The 21090-nt window shown below is 37.2% G+C and overlaps 1 protein-coding gene across 2 annotated transcripts in view; it reads right to left on the bottom strand.

Moving 5' to 3' along the window:
- Positions 1–21090, bottom strand: part of MAP4K3 (mitogen-activated protein kinase kinase kinase kinase 3) — a 188317-nt gene that overhangs the window by 117853 nt on the left and 49374 nt on the right. For both annotated transcript variants that reach the window (XM_003262766.3, XM_003262767.3), the window contains exon 2: positions 10787–10844. In XM_003262766.3, coding sequence (XP_003262814.1) covers positions 10787–10844 — 58 coding nt within the window. The remainder of the gene's footprint in view (positions 1–10786; positions 10845–21090) is intronic.

Here is a 21090-nt window from a genome sequence, read left to right as displayed (position 1 = left end):
TAGGAAGCTGAGGCAGGTGGACTGCTTCAGCCCAGGAGTTTCAGACTAGCCTGGGCAACATGGTGAGACCTCAACTGTAGAAAAATTAAAAATAAGCTGGGTATGATGGTGTGAGCCTGTAGTCCCAGCTCTACTCAGGAGGCTTAAATGGGAGGACTGACTGAGCCCGGATGGTTGAGGCTGCAGTGAGCTGTGGCTGTGTCACTGCACTCCAGCCTGGGTGACAGAGTGAGACTCTATCTAAAAAAACAAAAAAAGAAAAGGAAAAGGAAAAAAAAAAAAGGAAGAAACCATGGCCCTCGCTCCCTAAAAAAAAGTCTTACTCTAGAGCTGGGCATGGTGTTGGAAGCCTGTAGTCCCAGATATGTGGGGGACTGAGGTGAGAGTTCGATCCAACCTAGGCAACACAGTGAGACCTCAACTTTAAGATAAAAAGAAAAAATGTCTACCCTAATGCTGTGTTTCCCAACTCTGTTTTCCTAACACCTCTCCCCAAGAAATTTTAATACCACAGATATCTGCATGTTTATGTATTATGCATATATACATACATATATCTGTGCTTTATACATAAAAAGAATTAAGAATTTTTTCATCCCAAAGAACCAGTTCCACTCCTTTCTTATTTTAAAGGAGTATTTGAGAAAACATTCTCTAGTGCAAATGGATTGTGTCCAGGTAATCAGGGAAGGAGGGCTTAACCTGAGCTTCCTGACCTATAAACCTGTTGGGTCTCCTTTTCTTACCTGGATCCAGTTCTTTTAAGAGCCAGGTTTACCCACGTGGTTCTGATGGAAGGCCCAAAATAAGGAAGGTATCCATAACTCAGGACCGAATTTCTAGTGAAAATCCTCTGGAGTATATCCCCCCCACCCCCCGCCTACTAAAAATTATGGCAGCATCCCTACGGTTTCTATATGTAAAGTATTATAGTAGACTCAAAAAACGTTTCTGGAGTAAGGACAGAAAAAGGAAAAATAGAGCATGGTGTAGATTTTCAGGGAAGTGAAGAATACAATGGGCAAAAATTTTTCTGTTTTTATCATGCCCACCAACAAGAACAATGACATATTGTTTAAAATAGTTTTAGCTGACACAGTGGCTCATATTTGTAATCCCAGAACATTGGGAGGCCAAGGCAGGACAATCACTTGAGGCCAGGAGTTTGAGACCAGCTTGGGCAACACAACAAGACCCAGTGTTTACAAAAAAAACTAAAAAATTAGCTGGGTGTGGTGATGCACACCTGTTAATCCCAGCTAGTAGTGAGGCTGAGGCAGGAGGATCGCTTGAGCCCGGGAGTTGGGGCTGCAGTGAGCTATGATCACATCACTATACTCCAGCCTGGGTGACAGGGTGAGATCCTGTCTCTAAAAGAAAGAAAGAAAGAAAAATCCCAAAAAAGAAAAAAGTTAAATAAAATAGTTCTAATTTTGGACGTTTTTAATCTCTCAACTTTCTGTTCTCTCACCAGACCTGATTTAAAGATAATTTTTTAGCAGCTCCTGATCTGTTCTTGAGGTTACATAGGCATAAACCATAGCTGTATAAAACTCATGAAAATGAGTTCCTAAAATCAAAACAAAACTATTCTTCCCATAAACTCAATTTTTACATATATCGTACCTCTCCCTTATCCCTTGTAATCTATCAACCATGTTTTAAGTCCTATCCACCCTAAAATCTCATGCAGTCACCCCTTCCTTCCCTTTGCACGTAACTCAAATATGGCTATCACAACAGTAATATGTCTTCTTACCAGCAGGGCTTCTCTCCCATCTGCCTGTGTACACTGAATCTTCCTACAGCTATACTCTGACCATGTTACTAACCTGTAAAAACAAACGCAATCTCACTGTTTTATGGGTAAAATCTAAACCTTTGGGCTAGTTTTTTTTTTTCTTTTCTTTTTTTTTTTTTTTTGAGATGGAGTTTTGCTCTGTCACCCAGGCTAGAGTGCAGTGGCGTGATCTTGGCTCACTGCAACCTCCGTCTCCCAGGTTCAAGTGATTCTCCTGCCTCAACTTCTCAAGTAGCTGGGAATACAGGTGTGTGCCACCAAGCCAGACTGATCTTGAACTCCTGACCTCTGCTGACCTGCCTGCCTCGGCCTCCCAAAGTGCTGGGATTACAGGCATGAGCTACTACGCCCGGCTGCTTTGGCTAGTATTTAAGGCTCTCCATAAACTATCATCAGTTTTCCACTTCTTATTTCCCACCATGCTCACATAGAGCATACTACTCTAGACAAATCAAACTACTACTTCCAAACAGGCCTAGTACTTTCATACTACCTTTGCTTTTATACTATCCTCATGTGGAATACCCTCCATTCTCTTATTCTACTAGCAAAATCCTAGCCAGTCTTGAAGGCTCATCTGAAGTTTTACTTCCTTAACCGTCCCAAGGGAAATGGAACTCACAGCTTCTATGGAACCCACCAAGTATAAGTTAGGATATATCAGCCACTCTGCACTATGTGTATCCTTTCATATAGCATCCTACCTAGATATTCCCAGCCCAGAGTAGTTCAGAGTAAATAGTCAAAGGCGGATCTTCAGTGACCCATGAATTAAGTCTTTCTAGTCACAGCCATCACCATTCCTTACTGCCAGCACCACCACCTACATATGCACACACACTCTGCTCAATGGGTTCTCCGTAGTTAGGCTGCTACTTACATAAACATTCTAGTTTTCATACTGGATAACAAGTTACTGGAAGGCAGGAACCATAACTCTGTATCTTCCTTCTAACTAAATTAAGTGCTAAATAAACATCCTTGAAGCCAAATCACTGGTCATAAACAGAGGACTGAGAATAAGAAATACATTGCAGATAAACAAAACAAAAAGTCCTTTGTCAGTGGCTTATTTTGGAGCATTATTACCTTTCAATGTGTAAATATTCAATCTCTCCAGTTCAGTCATCCTCAAGTCATAGTATGATTCTAACATATTTAAGAGTGGCTAAGCAATCCATGACTAACCTTTGAAGAATAATTATCATGAATGATGGTAACAACTACTAACAACTACTCTATTCATGATGGCAATAAACACAAGGCAGCACTGAATAAGCACATGGTGGCAAGGGATCCACAAAAACACTCAAGGGAGATGGAAAAAGGCACCAGATAAATCATATCCCCAATGTTTCGCCACTCTATGATGAAAGACAAGGAGACAGAAAGCACCTCTACTACCTCTCAGGAAAGAAAAAACTAATGTCAAAGGCTGGCAGGAGAGAATATTCCATAACATTTAACTTTGGAGGTCCATGAGAAAACAGTGGAATAAGGTCTTATTGGTACTTTTTCGCACTTTTAAAATTTAGCTTTACAATTTAATGCATGTTGCTCTCACGGAAACAAAGCATAACACCCTATTTTCTCACTACAAGTTTCTCTGTTTATCAATCTCAGTAGTTTTCATTGTGTTGGAAAAGGAATGAGTTTCCCCATTTAGAAGAGTTTTTCCTGTGAGTTGCTACCTAATGAATCGCTGTTATCTATCTGCATTTGTATCATATTATAATAACTAGTGCTGCAAACAATACCACAAATGAGTATAAGTAACTTTTAAATTCTGACTTTAAATCACAAAAACAAAAGATTCCAGATCTATAACTTATTTATATAACACCTTATCAGAACTTGAAAATAAAGCTCCAAAGAATATATATATATATAAGTTCTATTCTACTAGCAAGCTCTGCCATAGCTCTCATCCTGATCCATTTTTAATTTTTTTTTTCCAAATAAGTCTCAAGAATTGGCAGTGTTCTAGCCGAATCAGCCACAGACCACAGGAACAAACCCGTAATCTGACAAATACAGGTTTATTGACCCATTGCAATGAGGAAAACCACATGCCAGAAAAATCTTAGGGCATCTCACCAAAAGAAAAGAGTTTTTGTAATATTTTTAATAAAATGGAATTGAGGTGAAATTTAAATGAAGTGGTGTTTTGATAGGCTTAGAGCAAAGGAGAGCTGTACGTAAAGGGGCAGACTTCAGGATTGGATTACAAAGCGAACCCAAGGTTCTTTTTCCTTATAAGCAACAAAGTTACGACGGATGTGAACACTGTGTCTCTTACCTGAAGCTCTGCCATCTGGGGTGTAAATCAAGACTGCTTCTCTATGTTAAGGTGACTTAGATTCTCCAGGAAAGAGTGGAATGTTTAACTCTTGCTGATACAGGTTGAATTTCCCTAATTCAAAAATCTGATACACACAATGCTCCAAAATCCAAAACTTTTTGAGCACTGATGTGACGCAAATGAACTAAATTCTGCAATCAAAAAACAGAGTGGATGAATGGATAAGAAAATAAGGCCCAGTGATCTGTTGCCTACAAGAAACACACTTCACCTATGAAGATACACAGACTAAAATAAAGGGATGGAAAAAGATATTCCATGCCAATGGAAACAAGAAAAGAACAGGAGTAGCTATACCAGAAAAAATAGATTTCAAAACAGAAACTGTAAGAAGAGCTAAGAAGGTCACTACATATATATATCCTCTCTCTCTATAGATATATGTGTATATATATGTATACATACACACACATCTATCTATATACATCCTCTTGCTGAATTGATCCCTTTATACATATATGTTACATATATTTGTATATTAAATTTTTGTAGAGCATTCAGACAAGAGCAAGAAATAAACGAGTATCCAAATTGGAAAGGAAGCAATCAAATTATCCTTGTTTGCATATTATATGATCTTATATTGGAAAAATCTAAAGACTCTACCAAAAAACTATTAAACTGATAAATTCAGTACAGCTAAAGGATCCAAAATAAATATGCAAAAATTAGTATCATTTTTTATGCCAAAAGTGAACAATCTGAAAATCAAGAAAGAAATTCCATTTACAATAGCTACAAATAAAATAAAATAAAATAAAACAAAATAAAATACCTAGGAATTAACCAAAAAAATGAAAGATCTCTACAATGAAAACATAAAACACTGATGTAAGAAATTGAAGAAGTCACACACAAAAAATGGAAAGATATTCCATGTTCATGGACTGGAAGAATCAATATTGTTAAAATGTCCATACTACCCAAAAGAATCTAAGGATTTAATGCAATTCCTATCAAAATACGAATGACATTTTTCACAAAAATAGAAAAAACTATCCTAAAATTTTTAGGGACCCACAAAAGACCCAAAACAGTCAAAGCTATCCTAAGAAAAAAAAAAAAAGAAACTGTAGGAATCACATTACCTGACTTCAAATTATACTACAGAGTTATGGTAACCAAAACAGCATGCTGCTGGAAAAACAGACCCATAGATCAGTGAACAGAATGGAGAACCCAGAAATAAATCCAGACATGTACAGTGAATGCATTTTCAACAAAGATACCAAGAACATACACTGGGGAAAGGACAGTCTCTTCAATAAATGGTGCTGAGAAAACTGGATATCCATATGCAGAAGACTGAAACTAGACCCCCCTTCCTTTTACCATATACAAAAATCAAATTAACATGGATTAAAGACATAAATCTAAGACCTCAAACTATGGAACTACTACAAGAAAACATTGGGGAAAATCTCCATGACACTGGTGTGGGCAAAGATTTCTTGAGCAATATCCTACAGGCACTGGCAACCAAAGCAAAAATGGACAAATGGGATCACATCAAATTAAAAAGCTTCTGCATAGCAAAACAATCAACAAAGAGAAGAGACAACCCCATGAATGGCAGAAAATATCTGCAAACTACTCATCTGATAAGGGATTAACAACCAGATTATATAAGGAGCTCAAACAACTCCACTGGGGAAAAAAACCCTAATAATTCAATTTAAAAATGGGCAAAAGATCTGAACAGACATTTCTTCAAAGACATAAAAATGGCAAACAGGTACATGAAGAGGTGCTCAACATCACTGATCATCAGAGAAATGCAAATCAAAACTATACCATGAGATATTATCTCCCCTTATTCAAAATGCCTTTTATCAAAAAGATAGGCAATAAATGCTGGTGAGAATGTGGAGAAAAGGGAACCCTCCTACACTGTCAGTAGGAATGTAAATTAACACGACTACTATGGAGAACAGTTTGGAGGTTCCTCCAAAAACTAAAAATAGAACTACCATACAATCATGCAATTCCACTCCTAGATATATACCCAAAAGAAAGGAAATGAGTGTATCAAAGAGAGATCTGCACTCCCATGTTTACTGCAGCACTATTCACAATAACCAAGACTTGGAAGCAACCTAAGTGTCCATCAACAGATGAATTAATAAAGAAATGTGGTACATATATACAATGGAGTACTATTCAGCCATTAAAAGGAATGAGATCCTGTCATTTGCAACAACATGGATGGAACTGGAAGTCATGATGTTAAGTGAAATAAGCCAGGCACAGAAAGACAAACATCACATGTTCTCATTTATCTGTGGGAATTAAAACTCAAAACAATTGAACTTAAGGAGATAGAGAGTAGAAGGATGGTTACCACAGGCTGGGAAGCTTACAGGGCTTGGTGGGGGTAGAAGGGATTTGGAGATGGTTAACTGGTACAAAAAATTAGAAAGAATGAATAAGCCCTAGTATTTGCAAGCACAACAGGGTGACTTTAGAAAAAAAAAAAAAAAAAAATCCAATCATACATTTTAAAATAACTAGAAGAGTATAACTGGTCTGTTTGAAACACAAAGGATAAATACTTGAGATGATGGATATCCATTTCCCCTGGTGTGATTATTATGCATTGCATGTCTGTATCAAAATAGCTCATGTAACCCAGAAATATATATGCCTACTATGTACCTACGAAAATTAAAAATGGCTCACATCTGCAATCCCAGCACTTCGGGAGGCCCAGGCAGGCGGATCACTTGATGCCAGGAGTTCGAGGCCATCCTGGTCAACATGATGAAACCTTGTCTCTACTAAAAATAGAAAAATTAGCCAGGCATGGTGGTGGTGCATGCCTGTAGTTCCAGCCATTTATGAAGACTGCTTGAACCCAGAGGCGGAAGTTGCAGTGAGCCAAGATCACACCACTGCCTGGGTGACAGAGCAAGACTCTATCTCAAAACAATAAAAAATTAAAATTAAAATTAAAAATAAATTAGGCCAGGTGCGGTGGCTCACGCTTGTAATCCCAGCACTTTGGGAGGCAGAGGCAGGTGGATCACCTGAGGTCAGGAATTCAAGACCAGCCTGGCCAACACAGCAAAACCCCGTCTCTACTAAAAATACAAAAATTAGCTGGGCATGGTGGTGTGCCCCTGTAATCCCAGCTACTTGGGCAGCTGAGGCAGGAGAATCGCTTGAACCTGGGAAGCAGACGTTGCAGTAAGCTGAGATCATGCCACTGCACTCCAGCCTGGGCAACAGAGCAAGACTCCATCACAAATAAAAAAAAATTAAAAAATTTTTTAAATTTTTTAAATTTAAAGCTGCATAAATAAGATGAGAAGCAACAGTCAGACACCTTGGAGTAACTTCACATTTAAACAATTTGGTCAAAATGTCTGAGTAAGTTTTTATTTTGGTTCAGGTTCAAATTGCTTATCAGTTGTAAAAAAAGAAAAAAGTAACAAACTCTAGATAGAAATTCTTAAAATCCAACATGTTGCACTAGACTATTTCAGACTTAATTTTTGTTTCCAAAAAATGGAAGACTGGCCATCAAAACTCTAATTTAGGCCAGACACAGTGGCTCATGCTTGTAATCCTAGCAGTTTGGAAGGCCAAGGCGAGAGGTCGCTTGAGACCAGGTATTCAAGAACAACCTGGGCAATATAGTGAGACCCTGTCTCTACAAAAAATAAAAATTAGCTGGGTGTCGTGGCACACGCCTGCAGTCCTAGCTACTTGGGAGGCTGAAGTAGAAGGACAGCAAGAGCCCAGGAGATCAAGACTGCAGTGAGCCAAGATCATACCACTGCACTCCCGCCTGGGCTACAGTGAGACTGTCTCTTAAACACACACACACCCCTCTATCTTAGAAAAATGTGAGCGTAACACCACTCGTGAAGTAGTTCCCTCCTCCATACCTCAAATAAAACCGGAGTCTACTCAGTTCTCTAGTGGTATCTATCAATTCACCAAAGAATATATTACATGATGCTACAGCAAGGCAATCAGCAAAATCTGGACTGAGGAGAACTTTACAGGATAAATGATCGAGTTACTTCAACAGAAAATTACAAGGAAAAAAGATAAAAAGAAATTAAGTGGGAACCTATAGATATAACGTAGCAACTATTTGCTAAGCGTAGGTCTTATTAATAAAGAACTGTAATGTTGTTAATGGTTTTAGTTACGTATCTTTAATAATTTTATGAAGGCATATGTTTAAATTGGATAGTTCAGCAATTTCAAGTGTATAATTCAATGGTGTTTTTCGTAAATTTACCAAGTTGTACAACCATCACTAGATTATTCCCATAAGAACCTTCACGTCCAATAATTGTTAGTCTACCCCATCCCCAGCTCACCAGATTAACTTTCTGACACCACAGATTTGCCTTTTCTGAACCTTTCACATGGAATCATACAGTATGTAGTTTCGTGTGTCTAGCTCCTTTCACTTAGCACGTTTTGGTCACCTATGTTACAGCGTGTTATCAGCAACTTGTTTTTATTGTTGAATAGTATTCCGTTGTATGAACACAACATATTCATTCACCAGTTGATGAGCAGTTAGATTGTTTCCAATTTTGAGACATACTGTGAATAATGCTACTATAAACATTTGTGCATGACAATCATCGTGTCGGCAGACATGCAAGAGTAGAATTGCTGGATCATTATGGCAAATTTATGTTTAACACTTTAAGGAAGTGACAAACTGTTTTCCAAAGTGGTTGCACCATTTTACATTTCCACCAGCTGTGTATGAGGGTTCCTGTTTGTGATTACACTTTGAGTATTTATACTTTAGGCATATATACAGAAATACTATGGGCTGAAATTTTATGATTGAGGGATCAAAATAACTGGTGGTGGGGGGAAATGGGTAGCTGTAATAGATGAAACATATATATGGTGATAACCTTTGTTTTCTCTGGGTGGCAGAATATGAATGATTTTTTTTTCCTCTTGTAGAGTTGTATATTCTACTTTTAATACATTGATCAATATATACACGGAAGTGTTGAAGACTGACAGTGCAACAACTTGAACATTTCATGAACAGAAAATAATTGACTTGAACAGTAAGCTTTTTCAAGTTTTTAATTTTTTAAGGAAATTTTAAGATGTACAGAATGAGTACTATGTGCCAGGCCCTAAGCTCAGTGCTGGGGGCACAAATTTGATTAAAACTTAGAAACAAAGAAAGGCAAGTCTAGAATGACAATATAGCTATGGTCAGTGCTACAGCAGAGCTATTCACTCAGGAGTCATCTTAATTAGACCCGGAGTCAGGGAAGGCTTCCTGAAAGAGAAGGTACTTAAGTGATTTGAGGGAATGATGTATACACAAAATACTTCTCATTAGAACCATTTCATTAAGTAACACAGTCACTTCTTAATGATTAAAAATGAAGGCCCTGCTTTAAATGCCAAATTTCTTTTTGTAGCTAATATTTCAACAACTTCAAATATCCTTCTTAAATTTCTTCTAAATTGAAGAGGAGATGCAGAAGAAAGATAAACATCTTGTCTTGTGATGTTTAGAATATAATGACTACATAAAATCTGTAAATATGTATAACTGGAAAATTTTTTTAATTCATTTCATTTCTGTGTGGTTTGATCACAGTCAATCAGTACATCCTTAAATTTTCATTTTAATATCACTTCTAAAAAGTTTATCGATGCTCTAAATAAGGGGTGAGCAAACTATAGGGAAAGAGGGAGAACTGAATATAGAGACCATACATGACCTACAAAGTATAAAGTATTGGCTATTTAGCTTTTTTTTTTTTTTTTTAACAGAAAAAGTTTTTCCACTCTTGCAAAGTCTCTGAATGGATTTCTGTTCATACTGGAGTTAAAACTTGTTTCACCAATAAACTCTTATTATCAGCTTGTAAAGGAAGAAGTCATCAGAAAGGCACTAACTGCTGTGGAACTTGGTCTAGACACTAGCACAATTATAGACTTGCTTATGGTGGGAAGGAGAAAGAGTGGGAAGGGGTTTCTAAGAGAGAGTAAACAAAGAGTGAGTAGTTAGCTAAGAAAAATGTGGGTTTTGAGGGAAGTAGGAGGAATTCAAAGAACATAGTTGAAGCAGACAAAAAATACGCAGTAGCCTTAAGGGGCTTTACAATAAGCTGCTCAATTTGGTAGACAACTGCTGGGATATCAATGAAATACAGAATGTGGAAGCTAGATCTCCCAAGAAAAATTGAGACTCAAGAGACATGAAGCTATTTGCCCAAGTTCACAGAGCAAGGAAGTGGGAGACAAACTGAACTACAACTACCCAAATTTCAATTCTGTTTTTTTCCACTGCATCACACTGACACCACAAGACGTTAGCCTGGAAATAAACCACTATCAGCTTGTCACAAGTTAGCTCAACTGAGTTCAGAAAGAACAAAGTCTTTTCAGGAGTTCCCCTTCCTCCCCCAATTATCAGTTACTTTTCAGGGAAGAACTGAGCAAGGTGTGTGTATGCACAACTTGAAGAAGTGGAGGAAAGGGCATGCAAACAGCTCTATTTATCCCAGAAGATGTTGGGGAAAACAAGAGAATGTTGACCAAACATCATTAAAATAAGCCTTAAGATATCCCATGGCTTTCTAGCAGTAAGAAAAAATGAATTTCAAACAATTTACCTGGTTCCAATTTTATTACTTTAATTGCTGCTAATTCACCAGTGTTAACATTCCGTGCCTAAAAGAAAAAGGAAAAAAGGATTATTGTGAAGAAAGCTTTCATAAAAGGTGTATAAAATTTCACTTTAGCTGTTTTCAGTTATATAAAAATATTTTAAAAGAAATGCAAATGTAATTTATATTTACAAAACAAATAGTTTATCCTTCACAATAAATTTCAACATTTATGTATAAATTTAATATTGGCAAAACTAATAGCTAATATACACTTAGATGTTAGTATGGATGTGCCAGGCACTATTCTAAATGTTTTAATATTAATTCATTTAATCCTCACAACAACCTTATAAAATAGGTACTGACATTATTCTCATTTTGCAAGTGAGGAAACTAAAGGACATAGAACTCAAAAGAACTTAACAAGGTCATATAGCCAGTGAGTCGATAGTGCTGGGATTCAAACCCAGGCAGTCTAACTCCACAGTCTGAGCCTTTAAGTATCACACTGTATTGCTATTCATTCAAAGGCTAGTTGAACTAATTAACTAGCCTTACATTTTTTCATTTAAAAGCTTTAGGATATGAAAGGCTAACACAATTGTGTATATAATTATGAAAACAGGCCCCCTGCATCTTTTTAAACACACCTGATGGTATAGTCAAATACATGTAGTTCAATACAAAACCATTTTTGTAAGCCACATATTAAAAATCACTTTAAAAAATCAAATTATAGATTCCTGGCATTTACAACTGTATAATTATGTATATAAGTACACACAATTATATTATGCGTATTTATGTGTACATATAACACAATATATATGTATTACATATTACATATAATACACATATAAATAAGCAGAAACTATATTAAAATGGCAGTAAGTCTTTGTCAATTTAAAATGTTTTATAACTGGATCAGAACTTTCAATTTGATATTTTAAACTGTTAACTACAAATAAATTAATTTTCATACCACCAATGAAGAACAATACATGCCATTCCCTGATCACAGAAAGATCCATTCATGTGACCAGATTTATTCCTAGTTGCAACACTCTCTTATTAATGGATTGGTGAAAATCAGTGAATCACCTGACAAGAGACGATAACACCATTAATAGCGGACTTCTTCTAAGAATACTAGGGTGCTAAAAATACCAGCCAAGGATCTAAGATATGAGACACAGCCATTGCTGAAAATATAAAATTTAACCATTTAACTTTAAGAAGAACAAAGATATTAAGAGATCTCATATAAACTAATAAAATTTGCAGGGAAAATTCATTTAAAAATTGTTCCTTCAAACAAAATCCCCATAACTAATAAACACTCAAGGCAGTACAAAAGAGATTTAAAGACTTATTTCAAATTAAACTTAATTTCCATAAAATGGGATAGATGTTTCAAATAGTGCTGGATACTTGTTCTTTTCTCTAGGAAGAAAAGATATATAAATGATGAAATAGAAATAAAATCAGAATATCATTCTGGGAGCATTCTGTAAAGGAGGCAGAGTGTATCTGAAAAATATTCAGGTATAATAGTCATAAAGCTTTTCAAGCACCATCACAGCTACTTGCCTCTCCTCACACTTTGATATCTTTTCTCTGGTAGGCTTCTCCTTTAGCATCTCCCCCAAATAAGACAACTGCCACCATTTAAAAATCATGCTATGGTTTTTTACTTACTGAGAAGAAATTCAGAGTATGGGTGATTCTACTATGGAAGAGCAGACAAATGTGAACTCAGAAAGCTAGGATGATTATAGCTGAGATTTTTGTTACCAATGACCACAGGAGGGCACACTCTCTATTTACAAGTTACACAGTGTTTGTCCAAAATGGTTGCTGTACACAATGTACTCTTCTAAAAATAGATTTACTAACACCAGCATATATTTAACAGAAAAATTATGACACTAACTACTGATGAGTGGTTTACCAAGGTCAATATTTCCTATAGGGTTGACTTATGAATACAATTATTTCAAGTGGTAAATCAGTCTAGAATTTCCTAAAGGCTAACAGTTTTTAAATTACGGTTTTTAGGGTTAATTTAAAAAAACACAGAGCTAAAATGATTACTGTTCTTTTGCTCTCTATGATGTTAGAAATATCTTCCAATATGTAATTTATTTGGCAATATTAAGATATTTCACAAAAAGAAGGGGAAACAGATAATTAAAAGTCCTTAAGAAACTTCACTTCTAAGCCTTTCCTTATTAAAATCCATGTTTATTAATAAAGCGTCTTTAGAGCTTTATGATTCACCAAGAATCTTGGTCTTCTGCCTAAAATAAGTCATATTTTGCTATCTCTAAATTGACAGTAGTCAAGGTTACACAAACGTAAATTTAAAAATCAATATTATCTCTAACATTCTACAACTGCTATTCCTTTTTTCAATCACCTTGAGCAGTTCATTTTTTAAAAAGGAGAGCAAGATAGAAATTATAAAATATTAGCATGTATAAAGTTAAAAATTTTGAATTCAGAATTAGTAACATAAAATTTTCATACTTGTTAAGGGCAGAAAACAGTATAAAATATTCTAAGCAGCTAGATCTAGTCTGCTGCAACACTGATCTGACCACCATTCTTCAAATGCTCCCACAGTGATGTTCCCATCATGCTGTTCTCAACTTGTAACTCCGCAAGGGTACACATCATTGCTTTAAAGACAAAAATCCAAATTCCCTGTCAGAGTATTTAAAGCTTTCACTAAATACAGCACTTTTTATAACAGCTTTATTGGGATAGAATCCACATACCATGAAGTACACCCTTTCATGGTGTATGATTCAGTGGTGTTTAGTATATTCAGAGTTATGTAACTATACTAACTAATTTTAGAACACTCTCATCACCTCAAAAAGAAACCCCAGACCCATTCCCAGTCACTCCCTATTCCTCCGCCTCTCAATCCCTGGCAACCACTACTCTACTTTCCATCTCTATGGATTTGACTATTATAAATATTTCATGTAAATGGGATCAAATGATACATGGTCCTTTGTGACTCTGGTTTCTTGCACTTGGTGTAATGCTTTCAGACTCATCCATGTCTCAAACTCATTTATGTGTTACTGCCAAATAGTATTCCATTGTATGGAAATACCATATTTGGGTTGTTTCTACTTTTTAGCTGTTATGAATAACGGTCCTATAAACATCAGTGTACACATTTTTGTGTGGACCTGTTTTCAATTTTCCATTTGAATATCTTCTTTGGAGAACTGTCTATTCAATTCTTTGTCCATTTTAAATTCTTTTTAAATTGTTAACTTGTAAGAGCTCTTCACATATATTCTGGATATAAATCCCTTATCAGTCACATGATTTGCAAGTATTTTCTCCCATTCTGCATGCTTTCATTTTCTTATGGGTATCCTTTGAAACACAAAACTTTTTCATTTTCATGATGTCCAACTTAACTAATTTTTGTTTCTTGTGTTTTTAGTGTTGCAGCTAAGAAACCATTTGCCTAACCCAAGGTCACAAATACTTTTTTCCTATGATTTTTTTTTCTAAGAGTTCTAAGTTTTATAGTTTTCTTAAATTTACGTCTATAATCTATTTTGAGTGAATTTTTATACTGTGTCAGATAGGGCTTCAGTTTCATTCTTTTGCCTGTAGATATGAAATTGTGAAATACTACATTTTAATCTGGCCCCCATCTATATTTCTAGTCACTCCCTAACTTGTACTTTATCCTCTGGCCAAACTAAACAACTTGCCATTCCCCAAAGCTATCCACGCTTTGTTCCAGCTCCCTTCCCTGGCCTAACAGACATCCTTCGAAGCTCAGCTTAGGCTACCACCACTTCCCACAAGCCTTTTCCTGATCCTGGTCTCACACCTTATTTCAGTATACATGTCCCCCACCACATACTCCCATAGGTTCTGGGTAACCTTTCTAAAATGGAAGTGGACTGGTGAGGAAAATCCTGCAGGTCTAGACTGATCTCGGCTTAGAGGGGCTCTTGGAAAGTACCAACTTTCAAAGCTGTACCAGAATTTAGTTTGATTCAGTGAGCCTTTTAAAAGCCATTCAGATTGGAACTAGTTTTGGAAAGAATTTTTCTGAGATGATTTCACGCAGATTGCGGAATTATCTCCAACTGTCAGAAAGGCATTCCTTGAGAGTGAACTGAGGGTTAACAACATATTCAAGCAGCAATCATTAAGAGCCAAAAAATGTGCTAGGTACAATATAAAGTGGGTTAGGAACAGTTATTATCAGTAAAACATCTGACCATCATCTACTATGTATTGAGCCCCTTGGAGTATTCAAACCTTACTATGTAGAAGGGGATGTCCGATGTGAAAATGAATAAAAGTTCTGAATGAGAGTTAACAACATTTAGCCCTGGCTCTGCCAGTAACCAGCAATGGGATCTGAGCAAGTAATTTCCCTTGTGTCTTCTTCCTGACCCCTCTGCCCACAATTTAATAACATGAAGGTGAAAATAGGCTATTTCTAAGGTTCCTTCTAATTCTAAAAGTCAATGTTTATATCAAATAATTTCATTCTAAATCAACAGATTCCAAATACTGAACCAGCTAGCCGGTTATATAAAAATCATATAAAGAGTTTAAATACAAAACAAAACAATAACAAAATACTGCTACAAATTTTGAATTCTAGGTCAAGCAATTAAGAATGGGACCCAGGATTCTGTATTTTAAGCTACTGAGGTACTGCTGATACACAGCCAGGTTTGGGGATCCAGTTTAAAGCACTATGTTACTGACTTTTAGAAAATGTAACTACCAACTTATAAGCCTGAGAAGGTATTACAGGAATGACTGCATGAAGGTGATACCATTTATGCAGAGGTTTGAAAAGATGGCCTGAATTACGAAAAACATACAAAAGGGATGGGGGAAAGGGCACAGAACGAAAAGCATAAGCAAAGGCTTGGGGACAGAAAACACAGACTATTTTGAGTGTACCAGGCCAGCCAAACCTCAGAGTACCTCCCATACAACTACTCCCTTTCAGAAGAAAATGGATAACCCATGCTCACTGCTGAAGGGATGGTTTCATGTTCGCTTTCCCATAGTTGATTAGACTAGGTGTATTAGTTCATTCTCATGCTGCTTTAAGGAATTGCCTGAGACTGGGTAATTTATAAAGGAAAAAGGTTTAATTGACTCACAATTCCGCAGGGTTGGGAGGCCTCAGGAAACTTACAAGCATGGCAAAAGGGAAAGCAAACATGTCCTTCTTCACGTAGCAACAGGAAGGAAAAGTGCCAAGCAAAAGGGGGGAAAGCCCTTTATAAAACTATCAGATCTCATGAGAACTCACTATCATGAGAAGACCAAGATGGTAATCACCACCATGATTCAATCACCTCCCACCAGGTTCCTCCACAACATGTGGGGATTACGAGAACTACAATTCAAGATGAAATTTGGGTGGGGAAACAGCCAAATCATGTCACTAGGTATGTGTCCACTACAAGGGCAACCCATTCATAGGAAAACTAATAAGAGTGACATACATCCCTGGTTTACCCAGAGTACTCCTGGTTATGCCTATTGTACCAGTAGAATTATTAATAGTGCCTGTGTTCACTCTTAAACAACTAAACATTTATTAAATTTGGATGATAAATTATAAGGTTACTATACCAACAAACCCTGAGCTGACATGAAAATAGGAAACAGGGCAAATTCTCTAAAATAGGGATCAGCAAACATGTCTATTTTTGTAAATAAAAGTTTTACTGGTACATAGCCATGTGTACATGGCTCATGTCTGTAATTCCAGCACTTTGGGAGGCCAAAGTGGGCAGATCGCTTAAGCCCAGGAGTTCAAGACCAGCCTGGGCAACATGGTGAAACCCTGTCTCTACAAAAAATACAAAAATTAGCTGGGCTCGGTCTTGGTAGCATGTGCCTATAATCCCAGCTACCCAGGAGGCTGAGGTGGGAGGAGGATCAATGGAGCCCAAGAGATCAAGGCTGCAGTGAGCTATGATCACACCACTGTCCTCAAGCCTGGGCAACAGAGTAAGACCAGTATTAAAAAAAAAAAAAAATTCAATGGCAGAGTTGAGTAGCTAAGACAGAGGCCATATGGCTCACAAAGACTGAAGTATTACTATCTGACCCTTCATCGACAAAGTTTGCTGATCCTTGCTTTAAAACAGCACTGTCGGCCGGGCACGGTGGCTCAAGCCGGGCATCGTGGCTCATGCCTGTAATCTCAGCACTTTGGGAGGCCGAGGTGGGCGGATCACCTGAGGTCAGGAGTTCGAGACCAGCCTGACCAATATGATGAAACACCATCTCTACTAAAAATACAAAAATTAGCTGGGCGTAGTGGCATGTGCCTGTAATTCCAGCTACTTGGGAGGCTGGGACAGGAGAATTGCTTGAACCCGGGAGGCGGAAGTTGCAGTGAGCTGAGATCGCGCCACCGCACTCCAGCCTGGGTAACAAGAGCAAAACTCCATCTCAAAACAACAACAGCAACAAAATAAAGAAAACCCAGCATTGTCCAAAAGAACTTTCTGCATTGATAGAAATGATCTGTATCTGAACTATCCAATACATTAGCACCATACCACATGTACCTATTGATCACTTGAAATGTGGCCAGTGCAAGTGAAAAACTGAATTTTGTTTAATTACACGTGTGTACACAATGAAATATTTAAAATTTGGAGTTTTTAATTTTTTTAACTACCAGACAATAAAATGGATTTTTAAAGATATAGTTCTAGTAATTTTAACACATATATTAGATTGTATAACCACCAACACCACCATCAGGAAATAAGAAAGTTCCATCACTGCAAAAACTCCAATGGAAGTCATAATCCTCCCTAAACCCTGGAAATACTAACGTGTTCTCTATGACTAGTTTTTCTTTTTGAGAATGCCATATAAATTCATTCATTATATAACATCTTTTTTTTTTTTTTTTTTTTTTTTTTTTTTGAGACAGAGTCTTGCTCTGTCGCCCAGGCTGGAGTGCAGTGGTGCAATCTGGGCTCACTGCAAGCTCCGCCTCCCGGGTTCACGCCATTCTCCTGCCTCAGCCTCGCCGAGTAGCTGGGACTACAGGCGCCCGCCACCACACCCGGCTAATTTTTTTTTGTATTTTTAGTAGAGAAGGGGTTTCACCGTGTTAGCCAGGATGGTCTTGATCTCCTGACCTCGTGATCCGCCCGCCTCGGCCTCCCAAAGTGCTGGGATTACAAGCGTGAGCCACCACGCCCGGCCCAACATCTTGAGACTCTTCTTTCACCAAGTTGTTGCATATATCATTAGTTTATTCCTTTTTATTGCCGAGTAGGGTTCCACTGTATGGATTTACCACAGTTCATCCATTTACCAGTTGAAGGGTATCTGGGTTGTTTTCAGTTTTTGGCAAATAAGGAAAGAGCTGCTATAAACATTTGTATACAGGTTAGATAAATACCCAGGAGTGGGACTAGGTCATATCATACGGTAGGTATATGTTTAACTTTATAAGAAATTGCCCAACTTTCTAGAGTGACTGTACCATTTTTCATTCCCAGAAGGAATGCACGGTGGAGTTCCGCTTGCTTCACATCCTTGCCAAGAGTTGGCATTGTATTTTTTATTTCAGCCATCCTAATAGGTATGTAAATGCTATTTCATGGTGGTTTTAGTTTGCATTTCCCTCATGACTAATGATGCTCTTAGTCTATTCATGTGCTTACCTGCCATCCTTTGATAAACTGTTTTCCAGTCTTTCATCCATGTTTTAATTGGAATAATTATTTTCTGAGTTATGAGCGTTCTTCATATATATACATATATATTCTACATATGAGTCCTTTGTCAGATACATGATTTGCAATTTTTTTTTTTTTCTGAGACAAAGTCTCACTCTTATCGCCCAGGCTGGGGTGCAATGGCGCAATTTTGGCTCACTGCAACCTCCGCCTCCCGGGTTCAAGCGATTCTCCGGCCTCGGCCTCCCAAGTAGCTAAGATTACAAGCAACTGCCACCACACCTGGCTAATTTTTTTGTATTTTTAGTAGAGATGAAGTTTCACCATGTTGGTCAGGCTGGTCTCAAACTCCTGATGTCAGGTGATCCACCCGTCTTGGCCTCCCAAAGTGCTGGGATTACAGGCATGAGCCACTGCACCCAGGCAAATATTTTCTTCCAGTCTGTAACTTATTCTTCATTCTAGTTAACAGTGTTTTTTGCAGAATTTATGAATTGAATTGTGCTCCCTACCAAATTCATATGTTGAAGTCCCAACCCCCAGTACTTTAGAACATGACTATATTCAGAGGAAGGGTATTTGAAGAGGTAATTAAGGTTAAAAAAGTTATATGGGTTGGCCCTAATCCAACAAGACTGACGTCCCTTTAAGAAAAGGAAGAGATACCAGAGATATATATGCACAGTGAAAAGGCCATGTGAAGATACACCAAGATGGTGGCCATCTGCAAGCCAAGGAGAGAAGCTTCAGGAGAAACCAACCCTGCTGGCACCTTAACCTTGGACTTCCAGACTCCAGAACGATGAGAAAATAAATTTCTACTGTTGAAGCCACCCAGTCTGTGGCATTTTGTTACGGCAGCCCTGCCAAACAAATATACAGAGCAAAAGTTTTTATTTTTGATAAAGTCCAATTTATCAATAGTTTCTTTTATGAATTGTGCTTTTGGTATCACGTCCAAGATCTTTTTGCTTAACTCCAGGTCACAAATATTTTCTCCTGTGTTTTCTTCTGAAAGTTTTATGTTTTTACATTTAGTTTCATGATACATTTTGAGATAATTTTTGTGTAAGGTGTACAGTTTAGGTTTAGGTACTTTTTTTGCATGTATATGTCCAACTCTTATCATTTGTGGAAAAGTCAATTTTCCTTTCATTGAATTGACTTCCACCTTTGTCAAAAATGAATTGGCTATATTTGTGTGGATCTATTTCTGGACCCCATGTTGACCTATATTCATCTAGTGATGAATTTTATCTCTTACCTACACTATACAGTCTGATTAGTGTAATTTCTTTTGTTGTTCTTTTTTTTTTTTTTTTTTTTTGAGACGGAGTCTCACTCTGTTCCCCAGGCTGGAGTGCATTGATACAATCTCAGCTCACTGCAACCTCTGCCTCCTGGGTTCAAATGATTCTCCTGCCTCAGCCTCTTGAGTAGGTAGGACTACAGATGTGCCACCACGCCTAGCTAATTTTTGTATTTTCAGTACAGATGGGGTTTTCCCATGGTGGCCAGGCTCATCGCCAACTCCTGACCTCAGGTGACCCACCCACCTTGGCCTCCCAAAGTGCTGGGATGACAGGCATGAGCCACCACCACACCTGGCTGATTACTGTAGTTTTATAGTAAATTTTAAATTTACAATCACAATAATTTTGTGATTCCTCCAACTTTTTCAAAGTTGCTTTGGCAACAAAGGTCCTTTGCCTTTCCATATAAATTTGAGTCAGCTTGTCTGTTTAAAAAAAAAAAAAAATCTGCTGTTGGGACTTTTATTTGGAAGTACATTAAATCTATAGATCAATTTGGAAAGAACTGACATATTTACTATGTGGAGTCTTCCAATCCATGAACACTACTGGCAGGTGTCTCTGTTTATTTAGATTTTGATAACTTTTATCAGTGTTTTGCAGTTATCAGCATACAGATCCTATACATAATTTCAATTTTGATTTTAAAAGCCACATGTGGCTAGTGATAACTGCATTAGACAGCACAACTCTAAAATGTTTGAAACTGGAAATACTGAGAAATAGCACCACCATGCAATGTAACTCACTGTGAAACCATGCTATGTGCCAGTGTCACAGCACGCAGGACTTAGGGCATAAGGTGAAGTTTTGAAGAAATAGAAAAGATGCAATGAAGAGACAATCAATAAAGAGCAAAGAACAGATGGACAGAAAAAATTAGGAGACCATGAGAAAAGAGCAGATCTCCAAGCTGCCTTGAGTTCCTGACAACTTTCCAGTTCCATATATCATGTATCTTTACAATAGCCTCTCTTTTCTTAAGTTAACTTGAATGGCTCTTTGTTTCTTAAAACCAGATAATTAAAGATCTACATTTCTAGGACTACACAGTCCTAATTAAAAAAAAAAATTAAAAAAACAGTTTGAGGCTATCATTAACTTTCAAAAAATGCACTTAGCAGATAATAATTGGATATAGACATGGAAAATAATCTGTGAGTGATAAAAGAGTACAGACAGTTCCAACATATCAGTAATTTGTATTTCAAAGTTTAATTCTGAATTTTGGAATTCAAAAATGGACTTGTTCCGTATCAATAACACT

Source organism: Nomascus leucogenys, chromosome 19 (assembly GCF_006542625.1).
Source record: "Nomascus leucogenys isolate Asia chromosome 19, Asia_NLE_v1, whole genome shotgun sequence".
In the NCBI taxonomy this organism is placed as follows: Eukaryota; Metazoa; Chordata; class Mammalia; order Primates; family Hylobatidae; genus Nomascus; species Nomascus leucogenys.
This window is presented reverse-complemented; position numbering and strand designations above follow the sequence as displayed.